Raw genomic sequence first — 27,822 nt, 5'->3', positions numbered from 1 at the left:
GGTTCCAGCCTGTCTCAGTTTCCTCATGGATGTGCCCAAACAGTTGGAATTTTAACAGAGGTAGAGACCGAAGAGGGAAAAAAAATCATAATCTAGAAATAGTCCCAAGCATTTGACTTGACCATGCCTCCCTTTTCCCCCACCTGGAGATCAAGCCTGCCCAAGGAGTCCAAACCCTCTCCATGGGAGTTTGGAAGGCACCCGGCTGCTCTGCTGAGAGCCAGCAGCTCTGACAAAACCCTGCAGAAAGCACCACTTCCTCCTGCTCACGTCAAATTCCATGTACTTTTAAATAGATACACATATTTATATGTAAATCAGGAATTCTGAGAAAGCTCTGCGTCATGCCAGTGACATTTTGTGCTATTCAAGTATTGTCAACTGCTGCTTTTAAAACATCTTAAGAGCCTAATGGGGAATTTCACAGAAACTCAAATTGCAGGTGATTTTTCTGCAAGGTATTTTTTTGGTCCCCTTTTGTGCAGTCATTTCTTTTGTGAGCAGTAAATGGCATTTCTGCTTTCTGCTTTTAAATTCTCAGTTCTGAGGGCAAAATTAGGTGGCCTTCCTGGAACTCCAGGAACTCTCTCCCCACCCTTTAATTCTGGATGTGCCTGTTCTCCCAGGTGCACTGCAGCCCTCCTACAGAAGAGATGGGACCTCACACACAGGTATTTCAGGACCTGTCAATTTACTGGGGCACAAAAAACTTTAGTGAATTTCATCTTGCTCTTCTAGCTGCCTCCCAGCACAGCAGCAGCCAAAAAGTTAGATTTGCTCTTGGTCAGCTACGATGCAGCTTTGAAATACAAAGGGGCAAAAAAAATGTAGCAGGGTCACACTGAGCTTGTGAAGGCTTTCCTGGAGTCACCAACATGGGAAGTGTCACCAACATGTAAAGAAAGATGGATTGGGCAGTGGAAGGGGCTGTCCAGGGAGGTGGTGGAGTTGCAGGAGGTGATTAAGAAAAGGCTGGATGTGGCACCAAGTGCCATGGTGTGGTTGACAAGCTGGTGTTCAGTCATAGCTTGGACCCCATGATCTCAAAGGTCTTTCCCAACCTAGCTGATTCGGCAATTCTGTATTTTGCGGGGTTTTTTCAAACATTAGATTCAATTTTAATATGCCAACGTTTGTGTGGTTTTTTAAAAATTATTTCTAGGCTTTCTCCTGCCTGAGAGCAGCGGTGATAAATGAAAAGCCAGGAAGGGCACAGTGCATCCTTAAAAACTTTATTGGAGTGGCACGGTGCAGACTGCAAGTACAGTCACGAGTCTAAATATCCCCAACTTCAGTCCCTGCGCTGTCCCTGCCCGCAGAGCCCGGGCTCTGCTGCCAGTGGCCTCCCTTTGCCAGCCCAGGGCAGAGCCGTGCACGTGTCAGGATGAGCAGAAGGACATTCTGCAGGGCAGGGAGGCGGAGGAAAACCCACGGAGGCCCGTGAGAGGTGCCTGGCCGTGCCTGTCCTCGCAGGGAACAGCAGGAATGGGGCTTTGCTCCCTGCAGCAACACCTTCAGCCCCTTCCCTGCGTTCCCTGCTGGAGTGCCAGGAACAGGAGGACTGGAAACAGTGCAAAATAAGATAAAAAGGAGCCTGACCCTGGACCTGAGCTTTGATCGCTGCTGGGGCTCACGTCCCTCCTTTCATTCCCCACCCTCTGTGTTACATTTGTGATTTGTCCAGTCCAGGAGACTCCTGAAATTATGAGATAACAGTACAGATACGATTGGAAATAATGGTAATAATAATAATTAAAAAAAAAAAAAAAGAAGTCCTGCCCTAGTGTGTTTTAACTACTGCTAAAGGCAGCATCCCAAATACCTGCTTGATGTCCAGACGTGCTGGAAGAAGCGGCTAATCCCCAATTTCTCACTCTTTAGCCACCCCACAGCTGGCCTGCAGGTTCCCACCAGGAACTGGCCTGAGCAGAAGTCTGCACAGCCCAGCTGAGGGTAACTAAAGCTCGCTATGTTCCAGAATACTTAATGCATCCACTGCAACGTTAAAAAATGCTAGCACATATGAACTCTTCAGAGATTTACAGGCACTATGTGAAGATTATGTGCAAAAGTCTGCAGATATTTTTTTTCCTCTTTCTTTTTTTTTTTTTTTTTTGGCATAGCTCTTCATTGATGCAATATATTTCCTGCAAATAGAAAGCATTCTTTCCCCCTGAATGCTGAAGGAAATGACAAAAAAGTCAGACTATGTGAGTCCTAATAAACTGAATTGCTGGGGGAAAGAAACAAACCTGAGTCTACTACTGGGAAAAAAGAAAAGATGAGGAAAAGTCCAGCAAGTATCGCTGTACAAAAACCACCCAGAATAACTATGTGCTTTTGCCATCAGCTTTTGTTCTTCAGGAATAATCATCCACCCACAGAAAGAAGACATTTTACACGATGCAGCAGGATCCTGGTGGGGGGAGAAAACAAAACAAAAAAAATAAAGTCAGAGTGCTCATCTTCTGTTAATTGGAAATAAAACTCACAATCTGGGAAGAATTATGGGAACTAAGCCTCCAGATGGGTCCAGAGTAGAGGTAATGACACAAGGCCAATATCCTAAAGATCAAAACCCCCAGCTGAGATGTGCTTGATCCTCATTACTCTATGAAAATGTCTTAGGGAAGCAGCATGTTACACCTTGGAATGCTTGGAATTCCACCAGCCTAAAGGAGTTTAGCTACATGAAGTAGTTCTGTACATACTGAATGGATAAAGGGTGTGAAAAAACTTTCCTGCCTGGGAACTCTGAAGTGCAAAGTCATCCCAAGCATTTTGATTTAGCAGCAGTTTTAACCATGTCTTGGTTTTCTTCAAGGACTGCCAGCAAAACTCAGCTTTAATTCACGAGCATGAAATTGTCTTTGTGGTAGCCCAGGGAGCAGGGAAGAAGAAATCTCACCTGGTAAGGTTAACGTTTAGCTTGTTTTCTGCTTCTCAGATTTGCTGCTGGAGGACTGTCCCTTTGCCTAAAGAGAGGATGAGACAATGAGAAACTGAACCAAACTAATACCCGAAATCAGGCTTTAGCAGACTCCTCAGAGTCACAGTTCAGACATAAATACAAACTGCACCTGAAATAGTTTAGCAAGAGTATTGGTGACTCCTGCTGTGTACAGATATTTTCACCTTTTCACCATCGATTGCTTTCTTTCAGACAGAGTGGGTTGTGCCTGACCTCATCATTCCCTGTTCCTAAACACCCTTTTACCCACACCAGTGATCAGGCCGAAGCTCAGAACATCCTCCTGAAGAGGAGATAAAGACACCCCTCAGTTTTACACTGAGAGCTGCAAGTCAGTTCTGGGGTCTCAAAAAAGGCACCTGTGGTGATTTAATAATAACAACAACAACCAGAAATCCCATCACTGACATGTGAAATGTAAAACTCCCAGAGCAGATGCAATCACCTGATTCAGGCATCTACTGCATATACCCTCTGTGAGAACAACATGATGGAACAAGCTTCCCCCTGACCTGAATCAATTTTCTCTCCTTCTGGATAAAAAAAGCCAAACAAGCCTTTTTACCTTCCCCTTCTCCCTCCCCGCCCCCTTTTTTTCCCCTTTTTTTTGACTATAGAAACAGCTGCTTGCCTTTCCCCACCCTGTTCATTCATACTCTTTTTATGAAAGTATGTAGGCCTTCATTAATTTAAAAAAATAATTTATGATAATGACTTGGAACCTGGCTGTGGTTGTTGGAGTACTTTTTTAATCACTTTTGAAATGCTGTTACTCAAAACTGTCAAGAAATGAGAGAAGTGGTGGGGATTCTGCCTGAGGCAGCTACAGGAATGCAAAGTGGGACTATTAGATCTACAAATCTGGGAAAGAGAAGCCTGTGGAGCACTGAACAGCCCCCTCAGAGGACAATACTCTGTCTGAAATATACATATATTTTTGCCCCTGTTTATTTCCCTTGAAATAGAAAGGGGCCTTTCTCCTCTGTGCATGTTTATAAAAATGGATCAAATTCAACATATTGATGTAAAACTTCCCCCAAAATAACAACCCTGTAACATAAGTCCAAAATCCAGCTGCCTCCCTGCCCCTCTTGTATGACTGTCCATACTTCAATAAATGTGTTTGTACCGTTTTAGGGTCTCTGGGCTTTCCTTTATCCTTTGAGCTTGGTTTAGTGGTCGTAGATTCCTTCCCACTTTTGTCCTACACTCCAAAGAAAAAAAAATAAATTACAGTTACAAGGAGAATAGAGCACTGGTGGCTCCTGCTTTGACATCTGCCAAAACACAATCTTTTGAGTGGGTCTGGCAGCAGCACAGGCCATGCTGACAGGAGGCTGCATCAGAAAAACCTGGTAGAGATGGGGAGATTTTGTATTTACCACCGAGCAATAATGCTGCAGCAGCAGATTTAGCCCTGGATTTCACAAGCAGATGAAGCAGGACTTGAAACACCAGTGGTCCTGCCTTCAGCTGCCTGAGGGAAGCACTGCAGTGGCCAGCAAAGCTCTTTGGAAACAGCTCTTTCCTCCCAGGAATTCAGCTGGTTTGAACCTCAGTTTCAAAGCTGCTGCTCCTTTTCTCATTTGCAGGGCCTCTCCAGTCCACTCCTTCTCCTTTCTTCTTGTCAACTCTACTGTTTTCCCTAACACATCTGAAAGTCTTTGCTGCTCCCTGCTTTTCTCCCTACAAAACCCTCTGGGGCTGTGTCTCAGCTCCAGCCAACAACCATTGCTACACAGTGCCTGGTATCATGGAGCAAAGCTTTCTCTGCCTCTCTGCAGTTTATGAACACTCTTAAAAACTGTTACCACATTTCTCTGCTCAGCTTACTTCTCCAAGCCTGTCTGAAAGGCTCTAATTGCCACAAACATTCCTTCTTCCAAATATTTAGTACACAAAAATACATTCAACAATATTTAGTACACAGCAAAGTACATCCAACTTCCACTGCAGAAGAGAGACAATCCCTGCATCTGGACAGGCTTCCTGTAAACCTAAAATGAGGTACTGCAAGGAGTGAAAAACTGTTTATTTTGCAAGTTATTAGCAGAAAATGTCCTACCTTTGAGTGCTGGGGTGTAGCAGGAGCCTTTGCACAAGTATCAAAGTCACCTGATAAGGCATCAATGGCTGCACTGTCATCCGTAGGTTTCTGCAATAATTTTAATTTTGAAGTCACAAAATGTGCAACCCAGCTTCCCACAGTCAAATCAGTGGTTCAGGAATGTATGTCTGCTTTAAAGCACAACTGAACTCCACACATATGTTAGAGACATCTATCTGAGGCTCCCAAGAGGCATGATTTCCTAACCATTCATAATGCAGTTGTACATAAAAATTGCATTTATTGCGAAGAGTTACTCCTCAAAAAAGTTTTACTGTCCACTACTGTTCCTGTTACTGGCTTCATTTATGAGTATTTGCAATTAATCACCCCTTAACTCTACAGTGAGGCAACTTTGAAACAAAATTAGAGCTCACAGCACGAAAAAAAACCCCACAGAATAAATACCATAAATATAAAAAAGACCACTCAATAAACCCCATCATAAATGTTACCTTCTTTCCTTTGTGTTTCACATCATCCTTTGCTGTTGGCTTTGCTGGTTTACTCTTGGGAAGAAAAAAAAGCAGATCCTCACTCATTTTGAACCAGACAGATTAGTTTTAAAATACAAGTATTTACATATGGCACTACTGGGTGTTCAGAGATTGCCAATAAACCTGCACCATTCTGAATGGATTTCTTCAGTAGTTCAAAGTAATTTATTAGTTCAGACTGCCCAGGTGAAAAAGAAAAAAAAAAAAAAAACCAACAAAACAAGATCAAAACTTCTTTTTTTTTTGTTTGTTTTTTGTTTTTGTTTTTGTTTTGTTTTTTTACTTATAAGCATGTGAGGATAGAGCTACTCTCACTGAAGGATATTTCCATGTTTTTTACCATAATTCAGTACAGACACTCACTTATTCCACTTGTAATCCCAAAGAGGACAGACTGGCTCAAATAGACTCAATTTCCACTGCTGCAAATAAAAACTAGGAAAGTTTTTCCTTACCTGCTCACCTGACTCCAGAAGTTTCTGATAGTCAGGTGGGATTGTTTCATCCCTCTCTCCAAGCTTGTCTCTGTGTTCAGATTTAGCCTTTTCCTGAAAGTATTTAATTTAAAAAAAACTTTATTACCCATGTTAGAAATATTAGCAATCAACAAGGCAGAGGGCATATCAGAGTCAGGACAGATATCCTTTTTCACTTTAAAATTTTAAAACTACTGAGAAAACCCCCATGTATTCATTTTACTATGAAATGTGTTTCACACCTGAAAGTTTTTAAAATTACATTTATTTTTCAACTTATGCTGCTCTGATTTTTGGCAGCATACCAGGAAGATGCCACACAGAACACCACAAGGAGGTTTTTAAGCAGACTGCTGAAGAGCATTTTTGTCATTCTTAATGCAGACATTTTAATATGTCTTTTTTCTTTTTTCTCCAACTAAGATTCCAGCCTAAACTAATTGATAGGCAGCATATGGTCATTTTGATTTTTCCCAGTAATGTACTTTACCTTAGCTATTTCAAATTACAATTTATTACTACTATTACTACTATTATGCAGAATTTTATTTTCTTGTTAGCAGAAGGGCCTTTATGGGATTTTATGAAAAACTAAATGAAGACAAAACCAGCAGAAACAAGGAAGTTTAAAAAGGTGCCCGATTAAGTGAACTTGTGGTTATAAAAGTCAAAGCTTGACAAAAAGAGGGCCAGAAAATCAATTTTAGAAACCGAGGCCCAAGAAGACACCTGAAAGATGATAAGAATAATGGCAATGAAAGGCAGTGAACTAAAATTATTTCAAATCTCCCATAACATTTCAACACTTGCCCTCAAGTGGCTGAAGTATATTAACTAAATTATAATTTTTATATATATAATGTACAGAACACACAGGTAATCCAGATGACTGAAAAGTGCTTGATATACCTGTATGTAAGAGCATGGATTTTTTTCTCCAGTAACCTTACTCTTACAACATCTAAAATCCCAATGCCATATACTCCTGTGAGCATATGGGAACCATTGCAGATTCTGGTTTTTGTTTTTTGTTGTTGTTGTTGGTTTGGTTTATTCCCTCCCACCCCTTCCTTCTTCCCAAATTGCTTAAGTTTCATAACGCCTTTTGTTACCTTCACTTTATCCACAACTGGTTTGTTCTCATCAGGGTCAGGTTCCCTCTGTCCCAGGGAATCAGACAGGAGATCCAAGGCTTCATCCATCTCTTTTCCTCCCTAACAAAGCAGAAACGCGTTTGTGAAAGCACATCTGCTGCAAAAATGATGTAATTCATCAATCTACTGTAAGTACTGGCTAATGAACTGTAGAACTTGAGTGAACAAAGAGCACTCCTGTTGTACTTGCAGTGTAGCACAATAGCTGGGGAAAAATACAGAATATTTCTGACCTGCAGAAAACAATTTCAAGAAGGGCTTCTGGAATTATCTTGAATGGTTTTCTTTTTTTGATATAAATAAGCCTAGCTGCTGTAATGAGAACAGATCTATGAAATAACAGGCAATTGTGTGGCAATTATTGTTTGGCAGTTACCATGGATTTTGCAATTACATACAGAAGCTGGATAGAAAAAAAGCCCTTAAAGCCAACACAGGCAAGAGGAGCTTTATATTCCCCTCCCAAGCCAGGCTGGGAGCACCAGAGGAAGATCCCTCAGCATGGATCTGCATGTATGAGCAACATTACAATAAAAACCAGGATGGAGAGTTCCCCTGGTATTCAAAGGGGCTCATGGTACTGCCTGTGGAACTCTGTTGAAAATGGAGTGTCCACTCATTCTTTTTTTCTCCATTTTTTTTTCCCCAGGGGAACATTTTCCTTCTCTGCAGTAGCCATTTTTAGCAATAAATTATTAAATTCTGCAACAGTCCACACTGGTCACACTGTCCAGATCACGATGCTGCCTCTCCTCACTACTCAGCCCCTTGTTTTGGGGTAGGAACCTACAGGAGAGGTTTCTTACAGTGGCAGAAGGTGCAGGGGCTGCTGAGTGCACTGAGGAAACCGTAGCAGCAGAGATCACATCCGAGGAACTCGCGGGCTTGGCACCACCCTTGGATTTCTGGAAGAACAAGGCACACACGGGAACAAGAGAAAAACACTCATTAGACCCAAAAACACATCCAAAACACAGCACCCACACAGCTGATTTCTAGGATTTAATTTTCTCGAGGAGCTTTGCTTATTTCAGATTGAAACACACCCCCCCACACATTGCAACTGTTCCTCATCTCAGTTTGTTCTTCCATCTCAACCACTGGGTTAAACCTCACCACAGCTGAAGTTTAAACAGGTTTAACATGACTCCAAAAGAACTAAGATTTCACCAAGCCATCTAATATTCCCAAAGTACACTCAGCTGGAAAGCAGTACTCATGAAAGCAACTGGTAAAAAGACAGGTCACATAACTAGTTTTTTGTTTGTTTGTTTGTTTTTTAAACTCCTGCTCTTTTATTAACTTACTACAAGAAGGATTTTAAATTTTTAGTTATTGGATTTCATTTAAGGAACTTTATATAAAAAAAAAACATAGATAATGTCATGATTATTCAAACAATTTGAAAATAAAACCAGATTTCAGAAATCTAACATACCTTTACTACAGTTGATGTAGGTAATGGTGCAGGTGGTGATGGAGAACAGGAGAATCCTTCTGTCAAACCCTCTAAAAGATCATTTTCACTCATAGGCTGCCATTGGAAAGAAAAAGAAGATTATAAGTCTCTTTATCACTTAAAAAGTAAGCAGGTAACATAGCCCATTTTTCAACTGAACACTGGTAGCCCTGCTGACATTTGGTAAGTAAGTAATGAATGAAACAGTTGTTTGAAGCAATCACTTTTTTTACCTGTGACTTCTCTTCTGGTTTTGGTAGGAGTGGTTTTCCATCTTTATCCTATAAAGAAAAAAATTCCCTTGTGTTAACCCTTAAACAGCCCTGCAATTCAAGCATCCTGGGAGCATTCTCTGAGCAACAGAAAGTGTTACAGGGGACAGGGACATAACCAACAGCCTCTATAGCATCTACTGCTGCTACTCAGAAATGCCACTTAAGACATCCAGGTCCTTGGGGTTTTCTTAACAGCTTTAACCAATCACAATGTATTTATTTCTAAAGTACCAGAAACTACAGAAAGACTCCAGTGGACTAATCTCAGAATTATTAATCTGCAGGTACCTGCATCTAAACCACTTCCATGCCCATGCAGGCATCCAATGATAGATGATAGATATTTGTGGGAACTACAAACCAGAATTTCTAGATATTATAAAAATGACTGAACCAAAACATCAGCATTTCAAAATGAAATGGGAGTCTCAGTTTCACCCACAAATTCTGAGGAATGAAAGGGAAGTAAGACCAAGCACATTAAATAAATTACTTTGGTTTCTGTTAATCTGTACTCTGGAGGAATTGTTTCCTCTTCTTCACCCAGTTTTTTGTGTTGTTTCTTTTTGCTTTTCTCCTGTGAAGGAAAAATAGGAATCACAGTAAGAAAAACAACTACCCATAGAAATTCACATAAGCAAGCTTCCAGCCGTCAGTCCTCTGATTCTAATTAGTCTTTCTCATTCAATCCAACCACCAGATACAACTCTCACAAAAGTTAAAAGAAAGCATTTTCTCATTCCCCTGCCAGTTTCTTCCTCTGTGTATTAGAAGTAGCTCTACCTATTTCAGTGAAGCTAGCGGAGGTAAGTGAATAGGCAAGGGTCAACCAAAATCAAAAGTACCTCTGAGTCTTAATTCTTGACACTTTTGCAAATTCACTCAACAGCTGTCTGGGCTGCATGCAAAGGAAGGCTGAAGAGAGAAAATCAGTGGCCCACTTAAAAAATTATTGTCCCCATACAAGTTATGCTGGGAAAATGCCAACTAAGAGAAAGGACTAAAATCAACTTTGGGAACTTCTGCTTGACAGAATTCCAGCCTCTAGAAGGGCTGTTTCTGACTCCAGCCAATTCCATCTGGTTTAGGGTGGCACATGGGGGCATTCAGTCTGTGCCTATGAACAGCATTCCCTTGGACAGGATTTCACTGACTTATTTATGGCTCCCTATTTAAATATATAAACCCTAAAAGTTTTATGCATAATTCCTAATTTGAAACCCTCATCATAAAGTTGGTTCCTTCAGAAAAAGGACCATACTCTGTGCTACCCCGATGTGCATCTTAGTTCTGCTTCAGTTCAGCAGGACACAACAAAGACAGTGTTCAGAAACTGAGGGAACTACTGCACTGCAATAGTCAGAATTATTAGGAAAGTGTACTCATTGTGCTGAAATCCTTCTAGTACTTCCTAAGCAGAACAGAACCGCTTTCAACAGTACATTTTGTTTGTAAAAAAAAGTGAAAATGTAACATCTACTGTGTTTGTGACCTGAGGAAATGCAGTAGTGCTGAAGGTAATTACATCAACAGTCTATCTTTGGAGGTCTGATTTTTTTTTTCTCTACCTTAACTTTGTCCACAGCAGGCTTTTTCTCATCTGGATCAGGCTCTCTCTTTCCTAGGCTACTGGACAAGGCTTCCAGTGCTTCATCTGACACAGGACCAACCTGCATGGGTGTTGATATAGGAAAAAACAATTTTTAGTTTGAAGAAACCTGGTTTTGTCTTCTCCTGCAGTCCCTATTAGGTTCACAAACAGCATCCCCTTTAGGGCAGTAAGGGCACCACAGAACTATCAGTTTGGCTTCCTCTCTGGGGAAGGTCACTGACCTTTCAGTTTGTGCTTGACTTGGTTTTTTTTGAGGGTTTTTTTTTTGGTTTTTTTTTTTTGTTTTGTTTTGTTTTGGTTTTGGTTTTATTTTGTGAACCACTCAGCCTTTGTGGCATACCACGATGGAGGAAGAACACGCAATACTGAAATGAGCATCCTGACAACATGCTCTACCATTTCACAAATAAAACACTGAATTTTGCTTCAGCTCCAGCTGAAGGGGCTCCACTACTTACTGAAGGCACAGGAGCTGCAGACTGCACAGTGCAAGCTGTGGCACGGGGTACCACCTTATCCTCAGTGGCTTTTGCAGAAACAGAACCTGATTGCTTCTGAAACAGAACAATTTAGACTGTATTTTAGTGAATATGCTTAGAAAACATAAATGTGCCCGTTAAACGGCTTATTTTTTTCTAAATACAGTACTAAATGAGAAAGAAAAGTCTAAATTTAAAGGCTGAAGATGCTCAATGAAGAGCTGAGTGCCAATACTCCTGTTCCACTAAAGGCAATGGGAAGGGTAAAGCAGGAAGAGAAGAAAATTGTTTTTTTTGAAAGAACACAACCAATACCCAATCTTAGCAAAACTGTCAGTGTCAGCTTCTCCAGTGAACCAGAAAGACTTACTTTGGATATGTTGCTGGGCTTTGGTGCTTTGGGTTGTACTGCAGGCTGTGCAGGACAGGCAAAGTCCTTTGAAAATTCATCAACAAGATCAGATTCACTCATAGGCTGTGAAAAAAAACCCAAACAAACAAACAAAAAAAAACAAACAAAAAACATGAGAGGCAGGTGACTCACTGCCTCTTTTTAATTTACTTTTTCAAGAACTGTATTTCACCTACTCATAAAGCAGGAAAACATCTGTAGTTTACACTGAAATAACCTTTCACAATTATGTGCAACAAAACAGAATTAATTTTGCAGGGCATAAAATTAAGAGAAACACACTTCAGAATAAGTTTCTTTGTTATCATGTCAATATAATGTAGAGAATTGTACTTATAATATAAGACATAATGTAGAGTACCAGATATATAATGTTCAAGACAGGGCTTGAACAGGAAAATGCAACCCCTTAAATAGGAAGAAAGTGCTAATATTTACTAGCAGAATTAGAGCTCCATGAAGGTTCCCTTAGCCGGTCCATTGACTGCTGAAACTCAGTTCTTTTCACTATGTGTGTTTTGGTGAATTAAAATTCAGTTTTAGTTTCCTGCTGTTTGTGATATATTACAATCTACTGATGCTATGTGAACTAGGCCTCTGCAATCCATGTATCTCTACATCCATACACCTGAAGTTCCTGGGATCCTCCAAATTGCTGTTAAAACCTAAATGTTTAAATCTTTGCTAGCAGTGATGGCCTGATTCACTTGCTGCATGGAACTTAACAGCTTAAGGACAGACTCATAATGCATAAAAAGACATTTCTGAGAGAGAAATCCCTCCCTCATTCCCTTTCCCTAATTCTTTATCAAGTGTCTCAGACTTGATAAAGTCTGAGACACTTGATAAAGACATAAGGCCCCACTTTTCATATTGCCTGAAATCCTCCTTCAGATACTGAATAAGAAAAGGCATTTAGGCAGTAAATTTTATTCACTAAGAGTAATGTCACTGCTTAAGGCTACCCAGAGTGGAGGCCCAAAAAAAGAAAGACCAGCTGAACTCCTGAAGGAAGGAATTTGCCTTCACCAGAAATCATGGAAAACCAGCAAGTGGCTGGTGGTTCCCAGCTATTAGCACAGCTTTTGGAGTTTTGCTGACTTTGGTTCACTGATCTCAATATTAGTGGTGATCCCCTGGCAGCAGGGCCTAGTTCCCCCCACAGCACAGCTGCTCCCTTTTCCTCCTCATGACAGGCCTGGCAGGAGTTCCCTTCTGTCCAGGTCTCAAACATCCACCAGTCATGACAATCACATGTCTGAGACCTGAAATAACAATTTTTAGAGACCAAAAGTCTTTTTTTTCCAGCACTTTGCCCACACTTAACCCCGAACTTCAGATTTCTGCCGAGAAGGGACTCAAACTGGTCCTGACCTTCACCCTCATTTCAGGGGAGCAGAGATTTCCTTTGCTTTTCCAAATTTTGGCAGGACTCCTCAGCTCTCAAAGTGAAGCCCTCAGTTTCTTCAGTGCACAGTTCCTTTGCTTTCTTCCTGTGCCTTTAAAACTAGTATTTGCAGCTGTCTCTTTCAGTATTTTAATCCTCTCTTGCACTTTCTGGCCACGATGGATACTCTTTGCAAAGTCTAGGTTGTTCGTGATTAGGAAAATATCCACAGCAGCTTTTTTGCCTTCTTTCCAGGAGGAAATATTCCTTTATATAAAGGAATATTCCTTTATTCCCTTATATTTGATCACTAGCAAGAGGAAACTGTCAGAAAAACAAAAGATTTTCCTGCTTCACCTCTCTCTATCCTTAACAGCTCCAACAGATCTCTATAGAAGACTTTATACTAACTCCCCACACAGCCTTTTTTTGAGTCAGCAATAATTTTTGTAAATCTCTCCTGTCTTGAACTCTCTAAACCTTTTTCTTATACGAGCTCTTCATTCACAGGCAAGTGAATTTCAATAAAACCAACTTCCACCTGATGCTTCTGACCAGCAGGTTTTGTGCAAGGAAGTAAAACACACAAGCAGACCAAGAGACTTACATCATGGTACAGAGAGAAGTGATGACAGAGAGGGAGAAAACAGGATATCTAGCCACACTCCTACAATATTGTCAGTTTTCTAACCTTTGGTTTTTCTTCAGGCTTCGGCAATATTGGTTTTCCATCTTTATCCTAGAAGGAAATTAAGTATTATTTACATTTTTCTCTTGTTACAAGAAGTGCCATACTCTGTAATCACCAGCAAAATAAAGTAAAGTAAATTACATATTCAAGAATTAATCAGTGACAGGAATTCCCCTAACTGGGGAATTTTTACATGGCCAGATATGTAGATCAAAAAAAGAAAATGGGATGTCAGCACATTAAAAAGAGACCAAAAAGTGTTCTGCTGTTGTTTTGGTTAACTTTGAATCAATCTCCATCACTTTGGGTGACAATCCAAAAAACAAAACAAAACAAAACAAAAAAAGGGCAAATTTCCCACCATTTTACATCAGTGTTTCAAGGTTACATTGCAACGTGATACCAAAGAGCACTCCTGCAAAAGGATGGATTTTACAAGGATGATATTTAATGTCAGAAACACAAAATGTCACTCTTGGAGAAGGAATGGGTGGTTTTGCCATTTGACATTACTCACTCATCTCATGGATAAGATGAGATCTTTGCCCAGAGTGCCTGGAAAAAACAGTGATACCCACAAAGGGAGACAAGAAAATAAGAAGTACAGGAATCACCAAGGAGAAAGCCATTGATTAAATACTAGTTTAATTTGTTTTCCCCATGTTCTTTCCCTCTCTGTAATGAAAGAAAGTGTCAGGCAGAGTGCCCTGCCTGCAAAGCAATGGAGGTATGAAAAACTTACCAACTCTGGTGTTAACCTGTACTCTGGAGGTATTGTATCATCACGCTCTCCAGCCTTTTGTTCCTTTTTCTCTTTGGCTTTTGCCTTGAAAAGAAACAACATTAAAAAACCAAAACCACTTAAAGAAATTAAAATAAAAGCTCCCTTTACACAACTCCACTATCAGGATTCTCCGGCCTACTGTGTACAAAAGGACTGGCATCAGATGAAATTATTCTGTGTAGTAAGATACTAAAATCCCTCAATTTATTCCAATCAAATGTCTGTAGTAATATCATAATGGTTTAAGATTCAATGCCATATGTGAAAACAACTAAATTATTTTAAATCCTAAAAAACTCTGGACAGCATTCAGAGCTCTTTGTGGCAGGCACTTTTAGAATTTTTGCGTGTACAAAATTGTCAGGTTTTCTTGCACTTCAGCACTCTGATTACAGAACCCATAATTCTGTGTCTTTTTCCATCACTGGCACCAAAACAAAGTTTTTAATTCTCTGGGCCTCATTAATGAAGAAATGCATCTGCTAAGTTATCTGAAGGCCCAGAGTGACTAAATCTGCAACACAAGAAGCTCTTTTTTAGTCAAAATTTGGCTCAGCAACAGAAGATTTTTTACTATTTCCCCATTGCTTGCTTGGTCTGAGCTATAAGTGAAGACAGGAAAAAACCTTCTCTAACTATTGTTATAGACAGAGTTTGCAAAATTAAACCAAAAAGTTAAAGCTTAACATGAAAACACAGGGCAACTGTTTAAATTCTATCTGTTGTGGAAAAACAAAACTCCCAAAAGATAGTGAAGGCAAGACTCAAATTAGAAAGATAATGGAGTTGAAGGAAAAAGGAGCACACACACTGGAAGTCAAACAGCAAATATGTGCAAAATGAAAGCTTGCTATAAATTGTATAGAGTGCTGGGGAAAAGAAAACTAAAACAGAGCTGTATCTACCCATGAATGTATGTATGTATATATGTATGTTTGCTTGTTTAAGCAAACAAATTACATGCTCATAATTTTCCAGACCACCTTACTATGTTCAACTCCACCTGTATCCACTTGGGATTCTGAATGTTTTAGATTTTCTCAATCACTGAAGGCTCACACATTCCTTAGGCCTTTGACATCAAAGTCCCTTTCTTGTTATTTTGCATATTTGTCCAGTGCCTAACAAAGAAACTCAGGATTCCACAGCCAGAGCCTGGAAGCCAGGGTAAAAAAGGAGTGAGGTGTTACCTCTGACACCTCTGCAATAGGGGTAGGATCTTCTTCAGGTTCAGGTTCAGGGCCTCCAAGAGTATCAAGAAGAGCATCCATTGCATCATTGTTCATTTCCTGTATTTTGAGAAAATGTTTAAACTACTTTGTAATTTCTTTAAACTGGCACGGGTTTTTACCTCAAGTAGTTTTATGTTGTATATGAAGAAAACAGCCAGCACTAGATTGGTCATTTTAGTTTGGCTTTACCCAATTAACTTAACACCAAATTACGTGACAGAATTAGCACAACTTTAGTCAGACACAAGGCTTTTCTTAAGGAAAGAATGAAAAAGAAAAAGGAAATAAAAAAAAACCCCAAAAACCACAGTGTCACAATGTTATCTAACACAATTCTCATATGCTTTGACTTGGCAAACTGAAAAAGTGTAAGGTCACACTTGCTCTGTTCAGAGGGAAAAAACAGAAGGTTCATAAACCATGAGAAAGTTACATCATATCCAAGTTTTAAACACAGATCACAGAGCTAAGAAAATTTTCCTACAAATATTTCTACTCTACTTCCTCTAGTGAGAAGTACCATAGTTATTCCTCAGAATCCAGAAGGAAAATCATCTGATACACTAAAGTAAGATCTTTAAGGCACAATGGAATCTGGGCAATGGCATTTCTTGTTATTCCTATATTTTCTATAACAAAGAGGATTTACAATTGAAAATGGGAATCTTCAAGATTTTACAAGAACAAAAACACATAAGAGCAGCATATGCCTGTAAATTTTAATTATAAGGTAACCAGTGAAAGAAGGATTATGCATACCTCTTTTGATTTTGTTTTCTTCTCCTTAGGAGGAACTGAGGTCTTAACTGAACTTGCTGCTTGTGCTTCCACAATTTCTTCTTCTTTATTTGGGTTCTGCAAGTGAGATGAAATTATAGGCAAATTTGTAAATATAGAAAAGAAGCAGGAAATTTTACCTACTTTAATATGAAATATTATGATAGCAGTGTCAATTTTTCCACACAATAAATGCATGCAGTGGCAAGGAAAGTGTCAGTACCTCTGTCAGATTTGTCTTCTTCTCCTGAGCAGAATCAGCACTGCAGGTGAAGTCAGATGAGAGGGCCTCTGCAAGCTCATCATCCGTCATTGGCTTCTGAGCAAGGAATTGCAAACCAAGTTATGACCATGAGAAACTTCAAATATCATCATGGGCCAAGCTCAGTTTACAGCCTGAGTGTGTCCCACAATTACTCACACAGTGACCTCACTGGCACAAGTTCCTGACACAACAGAAAATAAAGGTGCTCACCCCCACTGGTTGATTCATGTCTCAGATAAGCTTTTATTTTTAGTGTGTCAGACTTCCCAACCAGCAAAATTATGCTGGCTGACAGAAATCTCTGGCCAAGTGTAGAAATACAAGTAGTCTTTGCTGAAGGCATTAAGAGAGACTCCTGCTTGCAGGAGTATCTCCCCTTTGTTATTTTATGCCCAATATTTCTTTGTTATTTTATGCCCAATATTTCTGTAAACATTTATTTGACTCATTTCAGCTTCAGCATTGTGAAAATTCCTACAGTTTTATTAAAAACATCTGTGCCAAGCTCTATTTATTTTTATCAGTAGCTAGGTTATTTGGCATCCCACATCCCCCTGTCATTGCCTGAGACTTTTGGAGAACAGGCAACGTTTATATTTTCCTAGGAATTCAGTGATAACTGGGTTATTTTCACCTTCCAGTATATTAAAAAAAAAAAGGTCTTACTTCATCTTGCTCATTCGGTTTCGGGGGGACCACGTCTTTGCCATATCCTTTGCTCTAAAGTGAGAATTAATTTTGTAGTAAGTGGGAAACAGAAATATCCAATATTACAGACACACATGAAGAATGTATTACTATTTAACTCACCTTCAACAGTTTAACATACTCTGGAGGGAGACTACCTTCCCGTTTGCCCAATTCTTCCAAGTATCTTGAATATATATCTTCCTGTGAAAATAATTCCCACATTAACGTTTGTGTACTGCTCTTTATCAGAAATAAATTTCTGATAGAGCCACCTACAGCAATACCACCAAAAAGAAAATTCAAACATTGACTGGGACACTATAGGGTCTTTCAGTACCTACTGTCATGCACATGCCTCCTCACCTGCTTCAACAGAGGTCATCATCCAGCAGAACATTCCCAGATTCCTAATTTAAGCTATTTCAGTGTCTCAGACCATAGGATGTATTGCTGAACCTACACTGCTTTTTAAATATTTATGTATTCCAACATTTTTGTCATGTTTTACTGAGCCATTAAGCTTGTAATCTAATCCTTTCTATATGATTGTCCCATTCAGACTTAGAAAGTTATGCATTCTTCAACAAATTCCCAAAACTGTGTCATTTCTATATTTACAAAACCAACATTAATACGTAACTGTGCACACTCTGTTTTAACCCTTCACAGATCCTGGATCAACACAGTGAAGACCAACTACAGATGCAATTTAGGGATGAATCTTCTAAGAAATAAGAATGTGAAGTGTAAAATACCGTAATTTCTGGGCCAGTGTAAACAGGAGTAGTAGGCACATCTTCCTCAGGTCCACCAAGGGTATCTATTAGGCTATCAAGTGCTGACTCATCCATACCAGGCTAAAAAAATAAGCAAACCATTACAGAGGTTACAAAGGTACACAGGAGGAAAAAAAAACCTGAAGCATTTGGTGAATCTGTAGAATACTCCTAGAAACAAACCTAAAAGCTTTCTTTCAGCAGGATGTGTACTTGCCAAATTTTTCAGTGAGAATGGTTCTAAACTCAGTTCTCCAGTGTCATTAACAAGGTGTTTTATTTATTTATTTTATTTATATTTTTATTTGTGTATCAGTGGATACACATATATATTCAAATATAACTGAAATAGGTAGTAACTGATTTTAAGCTTGTATAATTTTAAGCTAGCTTCTAAAGAAATCTTATTTAACAAAACACAAATAACATACCAGTTGTTTTTCACTTCTTCCTGCAGATGGCTCTCCACCATCACACATAAACTGAGGATGTATCAGTACTTCAGCAGTTACCCATTCTTTTTATTTTTTCCCAAAATTGAAGTATTTCAGAGAGAGAAGCACCCTCTGAGACATTATTACAGGGGAACCCTTTGTCTGGGGCTATGTGTACTAACCTCAGTACTTGATTTGTCGGCAGCAGCAACCACACTTGCACCAGCTGTGCCTGTCCCAGCAGCTGCACCGGCCACCGTGGACATCTCCTTGGACTTTTGCCGGAGAAGAAAAAGAGAAAAATTAAGAGATAGCTTATATCAGTGTTAAAACAGAATAAAACATCTAATGCTGAGGCTGTGCACAGTCTTTCTGACTCAGGAACTGGCTGGTTCTAATGCACAGCACCCAGATGTTTGGGTAGAGTGAGCTACCACCATAAAAGCTCTGTTTCCAATGAGATTCTGCTATGGGAAAGAAAGCTTCCTATTTTAAGCACTCTACCTCCTTCTTTTATTCTGCCAGTGAAAGAAATCTGCAGGGCAGGAAAGACTTTGAGGCCCCTTCCAAGTCTCTTTGGAAAGCTGTCATTTACTTCTGGTAGCTCTCAGTGCACCATTAAACCCCAGCAGCAAAAGGTGCTCAAGCAAGTGGGGTGAAAACTGCTGCAGGCAGGGAGGTGGAGGGGCAACACCAGCACACAAAATGCAGACTTCTGCATTATGGACACTGCCATTTACTGCTAAAAATATGGGTGTTTTACCAGAGCTGCAGGAGCCCTTGTGTTACCCCAGCCTTGACACGGGAAGTGTGCACACTAGAAGACCAAAACATCCACATCCTGATGCCACCACTTTTCCTTCACATTTTCTCTTCATTTACCCTGTGGAAATGACCTCTCCCCAGCTTTTTTTCCCAGCCTTCCTCACTTTAATTTTTTTCAGAGCCTTGCATTCAAGGCTGACCTGCTAAATTTGGAGCCAACGTTGCAGTGAGGGGGCAAGGGAAGAGCCTGACAAAGAACCAATGACAGCTGTGAAGCTACAAGGAGCTTAAAAAAAAACTGAGAGAAAAACAGAAGAGCCCCAAACACGCAGAAACAGGCCTAAAACTGTGATGTTCTTACTGTTATTTCCTTGGCCAAAAGCTTAAGCTCACTGTGATTTTTGGGGGCCCAAAAGTCTCACTTGACAATACTCAGCTAAACAATCCATAGTGATGTGGATTCCTAACACTCCCTCAAGAAAATATTAAAAATTAACTTAAATAATAAAAACTGGTTGTGTTTCTACAATACCTTTGGTATCTCTGTTGAGGTTGCTGCTGGAGGCTGGCCAGCCTGAGTTGTAATTACTTTTCCTGTGTTATTTGGTTTAGAAGCTGTTGACACAGTAGGTGTGGTTTGGTTTTTTCCCTGTGTAAGAGATAAACTATTATCACTGGATACGGAGGACTGGCTTTTTGTTTTTTCAAACTATTTTTTTTTAAATGAAAGACAGAAGTAAAGTACCAGAAGAAACCCTTATTAAAAGTAAGATTAAAATGCCAGAAGAAACGCTCATTAAAAAATTCAAAGAGAGACAGAGATACAGAGATACAGACAGAGAGAGACAGAGAGGAAGGTCGAAATTATACCACTTACATCATTGGGTTCCTTTTGCTTCTCTTCAGACAGCTGTTTATTTTGAGAGTCTGCTGGCTGTCATAAAATATTGAGATAATTTACCATTTCCACCACTCAGTGCTAAAGAACATGACCCATGCTAGTCCAAACAACACAAGACAGATCTAACAAGATGGTTAAGAGGACACTTCTTGGGCTGTTCTGAAGTTTATGCACAGATATGTCACTGGTCATACACCAGTTTCATGTGACACAGAAATAGCCAAGAGTTCGGCCTCTTTTTTCAAAGTTAGTAAAAGACCAAAGTGCAGCAGTTCTGCAAAGGTGAAAGGTAGGTATTTACCTTGTCTGACTGGGTGTTTTTTTCAGTTCCTGCTTGGGTTGTCGGTGCAGACTGAAACATAAACATCATTTATGCAGAGATTAGTATGCATGGTTATTTGCAGAGGATCAGATTATGTAAAGGAGATGATCAGACAGGTTCACACTTGTCAGCACACATGCTGTCTAACTACTACACACTAATCTTGCAGTTCACAACATCCTAACAGAGGCCACCAGTGATTTAAGAGCACTCAGATGTGTGCAAACATCCACATCCACAAACACACTCATTCCTCAGACAGGGGAAGATGTTAAAATACAATAACCAGTTTGAAACCAAACCCAAATTGCCAGTAGCAATTTCTGAAATAGCCTCAAATATTATTTAGATTCTATGGATTATAAATAAATGCATTATTTTTCACTAATTTATCAATAAAATAATTATAATTGCAAAGTACGTAATTATAAAAATACATGTAGTCTTGATGCAAAAGACATTAATTACTTAGATTCAACAGCACATACACAGGATGAGGTATGTTCAGTTAATATCCTTATACTATACAGCTGAAATTTTGTATTTTTTCTTTCCTCTGTAACCTCCTAATACTCTTATTTTACAACAGAGCTGGACAGTCTGGCTAGGATAATATTACACGACTGCACTTCCAGAGCTTACACCTGAAAACCTTCTGCAGCCATGCCACAGAACCAATTCCTGTGATTAATCCAGTCAAAGTACAGCAAGCAATAAATTACAACAGTAAGAAGTGAAAAAGAAAAATTATAGAATTGTTATGTCTGTTGAGAAGGGAGAAACCCAGCATCCTCATCATATTTTTCTCCCTATTTTTTCTTGCTGCTTCAGCTGCACGATGAGCAAGACAGAAAGAGCCTTTCATCTGCCAAACATTCATTACCACTTAGAATCACCCAGCTTCCGCTTTCTGGCTGACCACGCAGAGAAATTTGCTAAGTTTGTTTACATTTTGTTACGCAAGTATTCACACCCCCACACTGAACTGCAGACACTTGGCTGGGAAACCCTGAGCACACATTAAATGCAGATGCCTGGGCATAATCCTGGCGAAGGTCTTGAAGCTTTGAGGGACACACCTCCACACACAAAAGGGGAAACATTGATGGAGAGGGAGAAGCAAAAATTCTCAAAGTGAGAAAAAGATATTAAAGGTAAATATTTCACTAAAGGTGACAGATTCCCACCTTCTCCCTAAACTCCCTGCTTTATATTTTGTCTTGATGCCTAAAGCCTGATTAAAGCACAGTAACTCAGGTTCAGTCATGCTTTATATGCTCCCATTTGTGTGTCCTTATTAATGACAACTGCAAACTCAAAGACACACATCCATGTTTGTACCTGTACAAGAAATAATCCTGTAATGAAAGGATAATCCAAAATTTTCATAGTTTATAAGATAAATTAAGGTTGGGTGTGTTTCTGTAACATCTATAGCAAAGAGTCAATCAGACACAAGGTGTCCTTCAGCAGCAAGATGCAAAAAATGTGACAGAAGTGCAGAGATGAAGTACAAAAAATACAGAGTTTGACTCTTCTTGCTCTGTGACTACTGTTTGCTCAGGATTCTAAGCACCCTGCTGTCAGAGTACAAATTCAGGTTTTTCTTATCTCCCTTTCAGAAGAAAACTAAACGCACCTTATTTTTGCAGGACCATAAAATACATGTACTTGCACTTCTGCCCACACCCAACAACACCTGTACAGAACATTGAATACAAAATCTCAACTTGCCAAACCAGTTATGAACAACTGGGAGTCTTCTTTTTAATACTGTAAATATTATTTTACTGAATACTTTATGCACGTTCTGTGTGAGGTATGCATCATTCACTATCCTTTTGTAATAAATTTTAAAAGATGCAGAATTAACCATACTATGAATTTATGTTTGGTGAAGCTGAAGAATAAACAGACCCATATGGGCAAGGATATGATTCAAGTCTTGCACACAAAAGCTGAGGCCACAATAAAACACATTATTATAAACACCTGCTCACACACAGAGGCACATCAATTTAGATACACTTTTAGCAATCAAAAAGTTCAAATACAATTTTTAAAAAAATTAGACTAAAAAACAAGTAATCAAACCAACAATTTTAGCATGAGACTATCCATTCAGAGGAATTGTTCAGCCATCCTTTAAACAGAGTCAGCTGTGAGCAGCCACAGACTGAAGCCATGGCATCAGCTGATGGCGTGCACTGAATTCCTGTGGAGAAAAAGATGTTTTTCTCTGCCTTCAACTGCCTACTTCCACCTGCACTGTGCCAGGATCCAGCAGGATGCATTTCAAACTCACTGAAATGGTCTGGAAATGAAAAACAACAATTTTTTCGCTGGTTCCCTGGTTCACAGTGCAGTTGCACAAACGTGTGCGAAAGGAAGGCAGCTGAAGGGGACGTGATGGTGACAGTGGCAGTGGCAGCACCCTGTCTGCTCCAACCCTGCCAAATCCACAGAGTGCTGGCTCTACTCCCTGGTCCTCCAAAATGTCCACCTAACCTCAGGCTTTGCCCACAGAACAAGAAAGTCCACATTCCTTCCTCTGCCACAGTGAACTCAGGGCTTTCTCAGAGAGGGCACAACTCTGAGGGTTCACTGGAGGTTGAGGAGGGATCCAGAGCATGTTTAAGAGCAGTGGAACACTGGAGAGACTTCAGGAAGGACAAATGAGATGTGGTTATAGCAGGCAATTGGGAAAGATCTGTTAATTTGCAAGAAATTTAGGACTAGAAAATTGAAGTGACTCAGCAACCTTACTTCTTTTGAAAGAAGTCTACTGTCAAAAATGCAAATGACTTGTTTAATCCAGCAGGAGAAAGACATTAATAATGCAACAGACATTAAGAGAAAACATTAATTATGTTACACATGCAAATGCAGGCCACTGTTTCAAAGGGATTTGTGTTTACCAGCCTTACAGTGCTGAAGCATGCCTTTGCTACTCTATTTTTGGCTCATTTACCACATTCTTCTGAGAGTTGTTTTAAATTTCAAGTAGGGAAAGACCATAGCTGTCTGGGTTAGACCATATGGAGAACCACAGCAGTAATGAACATGACACAAATGAGTTTGCCCACAAACACAACAGGGAGGAGAAACCAGATGTTGGCAGATGCCTTCATTTGTGAGTAATGATGATGGTGCACAAATGGAAAATTTGCTTAATTGCCATTCAGCTCTGAGATGTACGTGTGCATGGAGGAAAAGGGTTTTAAAAGGCTGAGTGAAATGTAATGGCTAATGCAGAGATGGGGATGCAGGCCAGAATGAACAAGAGGAAAAGGTTATCACAAAGAAACTTCCCATTTGACAAACGGAAAAAAAATAATCACTGTGACGGTAACGAGACCTCAGCTCTGACTGTGCCAACACGCTGTAGATGCCCAAAAGGTGCCTGGCAGGGCCTCCAGCAGGGCCATTTACCTGCAGAGCTGTCTCTGCCTGCACCAGAGCACCCACAGGGACCTCTCCCACCCTCACCCCTCTATGCACCCCTTTTCTGGCATTTACACAAGGTTCAGGCAGCCCGAGCCTTTTCCACCACACAAGTCCCTGCTGGCCTGCTCTGGCATCCAGCTTTTGTTGGTTCTGCAGTTATGGCTGTGGAAAATGGAAGAGGTGGGGGGAGAAGCATTAATCATTTGTTTGAACAACACAGGTAACTCCTGTTAGGCAACGTGAGGACGATGACTCTCTCCTAACAAGCAAAGGACGGGACTGATGACACAGCCCTGACACTGAGGAAGCCCCAGTCACAAAACAAGACAGAACAAGCGTGAAGGGCAAAGGCAGGGGAGCTGTCAGACAGAGAAACACAGGAGATTAACGAGAAGATGCAACTCTACGTACAGAGAAAGCTGAGGCTCATCCTGGCTTGGTTGAGTATGTGAAAAATCATCACCAGGTAAATGACCCAGCAGTTACACTGGGGGGAGCTATACACATGTCACAAAACTGACAGAGCTAAAATTTAACATTGCAATTAATTTTCTTTTTATTGCTGTTGCAAAAACCTCTAGTTGCTTTGAATAGCACTTTTTTAGGTTTGAGGTGGTTTTTTTTTTGGGTTTTTTTTTTTTTGGCAGACGAAACTAAGCTACGATAAGAAATATGGGTAAAGTTACTCAGTATCAAAGTGTTAAAAGTTAAATTTCGTATGAAGCCATTCCATGGCATAAATTTAAGTTTGGTGGTGCTGAAGAATAAATAGACCCATATGTTAAAAAATTAAATGCCATGGCTTTACACATGTGCCATGCAAGCATGATTTCCTCCTGAAATTCTTACCCTAGTTTCAGATGGCTTCATAATTTGTGGTTTTGATGCATCCACAGAAGGAGACTGCTTCTAAGAGGAAAATAAAAAAAACAAACTTTACTTTTGTAATAAATACTTGTAGCAAGCAAGCATAAAGAATCTGAATTCACTTGTTATCTGGATGAAAATTAAGAATAAATTATTTCTGAAAATGAGAGTTATTATTTGAGATCTTTTGCCTGACCTGTATTTCTACAATACATCCTTGTAGAACTGTGCTGATGCCCACAGACCTTCTTTAAACATTATATTTTCTCCTCTGACATGCACTGACAGCAAATTTTCCAGCAAGTACCAAGACAAACTCAAATCCTGCTCTCACACTGAAGCACATATACTTACTTTGCAGGATTCATCCACGCTTCCTTTTAAATTTTTTTAAACAAAAATTGTGCCTTTGGATTTAGTGTTTTCTTACAGAAAACATTTAATACATTTAAAGTATCAAAGTCAGATACGTCAAGACAAAAAGGAGTAGTCAATATGTGAGCAGCACATGTCCCTCAGTGTTCCTATATATCATCTGACCTTTTTGGAACCCCACAGAGGATATGGTCTGTTCTCCTGGCTTCAGGGATGCCAATCCAAAACCACCATGGTGCGTTGCTGTTGTGGCTGTATCAAACTTCAAAGCCCAGAACATTCCAGCTGTCTCATCAATACTTTATAAAGAAGTAACACTACTCCTCTATCCCTGCTTTATGCTCCTCTGCTTAAAGGTGTATTTTGTATTTTTGCATGTGCTCAAAGCTGTATTCTATGATTCTGTGATTTGCCATCTCTGTCACAGTAACACGTTATTACATCACATTTAAATTTACAGCACAATTTATCAATTTTTTTAACTTTTTCTCTTTTCTATCCATTTTTTTACATTGTCTCTGTTTACGGTGCTACTTGAAGTATGAAAACACACACACACACAGTTTGAATTAACAGAAGCCAACACTCCTAGACCCCAGGGTGGCCCTTACTTCCACATGGAAAAATTGAATTTCCCTAATTTTTTGCAGCACAAGGATTTCTCAGCAATAAGAGAAAAGCTGTACAGAATTTAAAATACACACTATGACAACAACAGCATGGTCTCCCCACCAGCTTAGCTGGTGTTTCACACACCTCAGTAAGAGGTTTAATCGTTCCAAATATATATTATAGAGAATCTGCAGTTGTCACACTGCAGAAAAGTAAAGAAATAATTGCTGCTTCTATATACCTACAGATTGACTACTTTTAAATGGGTGGAGATGAACATAGGAATGTAAAGAGCCTCCTACATCAGGGCAGAAAAATGAAGTTTTTATAACCATTTAAGCTATTTACACTACCACCATCAGGTATTTTTTCTTAATTTGCTCTTTAACAGTTTTCCTCTCCTTTTCTTTCCTCAGCAAGAAATTAATCTGAATTCCTTCTGCATGACTAACAAGTAGGTATCTGTTCTACACCTTCTTATTAGTCACCATAGTCCCTGTCTGTTTAATAATGAAAACATTTATCTGAGCCCTTCTCCCTTCCAGCCTTCAGAAAACTCCTACCAAGCCACTGTCTTAAAATGCACTGAAAAATTCTTTTTTCACATGTCCCAGCACAGCAGCATCACCACAACCTGCAAGGATGAGTGAAAACTTCCCAAAATCCCATCTGCTTCTTCCTGCCCTGTCCAGCTGGAGGGCAGTGACCAGCAGAAGCAAAGAGGTGAAGAAGGGAGGTACTCATGGAGGAAGAGGAGCAGCCTGAAAATAGAAAGCAGCTCAATGCACAGCTGCTGACCAGGGGCTGTGGAGGACACCAAGCCACCCTCCCTGGGGACAATCAGGGGAACAAAGCCCTGAGGAGCCAGAGGAAAGCAGGACAGGTTGGAAGAGAGCACAGGACAGGTGGGAAGAGCACAGGGACCACCACAGAGCACGTTGCTTCACTTCCCCCACTATCCCACAATAAAGACCCACAATTTCCCACTCTCTCCCCAAAAAGAGCCACTCCAGGGAAGAAGCAGGGTCCTTGTTTAGCCAGCCCTTCAGCCAGCAGGGTTTGCAGCCAGACTGACAATGCCAAGAGCTCCAAGCCCTCTGTCTGGTGTGGTCACCACTGTGCAACCTTGTCACCACCAGCCTGGCTCTGGGATCGACCTCTTACCCCACGTTGCTCTGGTGCTCCTGTCCCCAGGACCCTGCTCTGCCACCAGATGTGCCCAGATGTTTCTGCCACAGCTGCCCAGAGGGACTGCAGGAGGCGTGAAGCAACACCAGGACGTGTGTCAGCTGTGCAGGTAAATAGTGAAGTGCTGCCTGGCAACCTGGCAACAAAACCCTCCTGAGGCAGGAGGAGGTTTTTGTTGTGTGGCTGTGGCACACCCTGCTCGCACCCTGGCGTGCTCAGCCCCTCACAGCAAGGCTGGGGGGTCAAACAGTGAGGGTTTAACCAGACCAGGAGGCAGAGAATGTCAGGAGATACTGCAAAGGGAGAGTGGGGTGCCCTCTGAGCTGTCAGAGGAGGGGAGAACCAGCATAATCAGTGCTGGTTCCTCTCTTCCTGCAGCTGCTCCCCCCGTGGGTGATGCCTGAAACCAGGCATGGGTTCTGGAGTCTCGGGTTGCTGTTGTTAGTTGCTGCCCCGAGATGTGCAGGGTGTCTCTGCTTCGGCCCACGCCACTCAAGAATGAGTCTGGACTCTTCACTTTTCAGTCTTGATGTTGTTTATTAATTCTTACCTATAAAATTTTCTCTCTGCCCAGCCAAGATCTGCTCAGCAGGGCAGCCACAGGCACTCTGACCGCCCCCGAGGCGGTGTTGTCCTTTTATACTACAAACTATGTGTAACATATTTACACTCAATTCCCAATACCTATCACCTGTGTTAGACAGTGCACTTCTACTCTAAACCAATCCCAAAGTGCCAACAGCACTGCAGAAAATGGAGAACAAGAAGAAGAAGAAGAAGAAAGGCTGGACACACCCAAGTTCCTCCATCTTGTCCCCATAACCCCCATACCAAAAATCCTAAAATCCACATTTTCACCCTGTGATC

The 27,822-nt window shown here is 40.5% G+C and overlaps 1 protein-coding gene across 1 annotated transcript in view; it reads right to left on the bottom strand.

Annotated features, from left to right (window-relative positions):
• Positions 1 to 1,216: 1,216 nt before the first annotated feature.
• The window catches only part of CAST (calpastatin), a 52,127-nt gene continuing 25,521 nt past the window's right edge, over positions 1,217 to 27,822 (bottom strand). The window contains exons 4-30 of the mRNA XM_054517958.1: positions 24,763 to 24,822; positions 20,446 to 20,496; positions 20,121 to 20,177; positions 19,776 to 19,892; positions 18,661 to 18,753; positions 18,024 to 18,125; positions 17,389 to 17,469; positions 17,245 to 17,298; positions 16,537 to 16,632; positions 16,296 to 16,391; positions 15,495 to 15,593; positions 14,263 to 14,346; positions 13,521 to 13,568; positions 11,401 to 11,505; positions 11,010 to 11,105; positions 10,508 to 10,609; positions 9,433 to 9,516; positions 8,898 to 8,945; positions 8,644 to 8,739; positions 8,012 to 8,110; positions 7,164 to 7,265; positions 6,031 to 6,123; positions 5,534 to 5,587; positions 5,037 to 5,126; positions 4,101 to 4,180; positions 2,909 to 2,975; positions 1,217 to 2,416 (exon numbers count right to left, since the gene is read on the bottom strand). Of these exons, the coding sequence (XP_054373933.1) occupies positions 2,918 to 2,975; positions 4,101 to 4,180; positions 5,037 to 5,126; positions 5,534 to 5,587; positions 6,031 to 6,123; positions 7,164 to 7,265; positions 8,012 to 8,110; positions 8,644 to 8,739; positions 8,898 to 8,945; positions 9,433 to 9,516; positions 10,508 to 10,609; positions 11,010 to 11,105; positions 11,401 to 11,505; positions 13,521 to 13,568; positions 14,263 to 14,346; positions 15,495 to 15,593; positions 16,296 to 16,391; positions 16,537 to 16,632; positions 17,245 to 17,298; positions 17,389 to 17,469; positions 18,024 to 18,125; positions 18,661 to 18,753; positions 19,776 to 19,892; positions 20,121 to 20,177; positions 20,446 to 20,496; positions 24,763 to 24,822 (2,145 nt within the window). The 3' untranslated portion in view covers positions 1,217 to 2,416; positions 2,909 to 2,917. The remainder of the gene's footprint in view (positions 2,417 to 2,908; positions 2,976 to 4,100; positions 4,181 to 5,036; positions 5,127 to 5,533; positions 5,588 to 6,030; positions 6,124 to 7,163; positions 7,266 to 8,011; positions 8,111 to 8,643; positions 8,740 to 8,897; positions 8,946 to 9,432; positions 9,517 to 10,507; positions 10,610 to 11,009; positions 11,106 to 11,400; positions 11,506 to 13,520; positions 13,569 to 14,262; positions 14,347 to 15,494; positions 15,594 to 16,295; positions 16,392 to 16,536; positions 16,633 to 17,244; positions 17,299 to 17,388; positions 17,470 to 18,023; positions 18,126 to 18,660; positions 18,754 to 19,775; positions 19,893 to 20,120; positions 20,178 to 20,445; positions 20,497 to 24,762; positions 24,823 to 27,822) is intronic.

The sequence above is a fragment of the Molothrus ater genome, chromosome Z (genome assembly GCF_012460135.2).
Source record: "Molothrus ater isolate BHLD 08-10-18 breed brown headed cowbird chromosome Z, BPBGC_Mater_1.1, whole genome shotgun sequence".
NCBI classification, from domain to species: domain Eukaryota; kingdom Metazoa; phylum Chordata; class Aves; order Passeriformes; family Icteridae; genus Molothrus; species Molothrus ater.
This window is presented reverse-complemented; position numbering and strand designations above follow the sequence as displayed.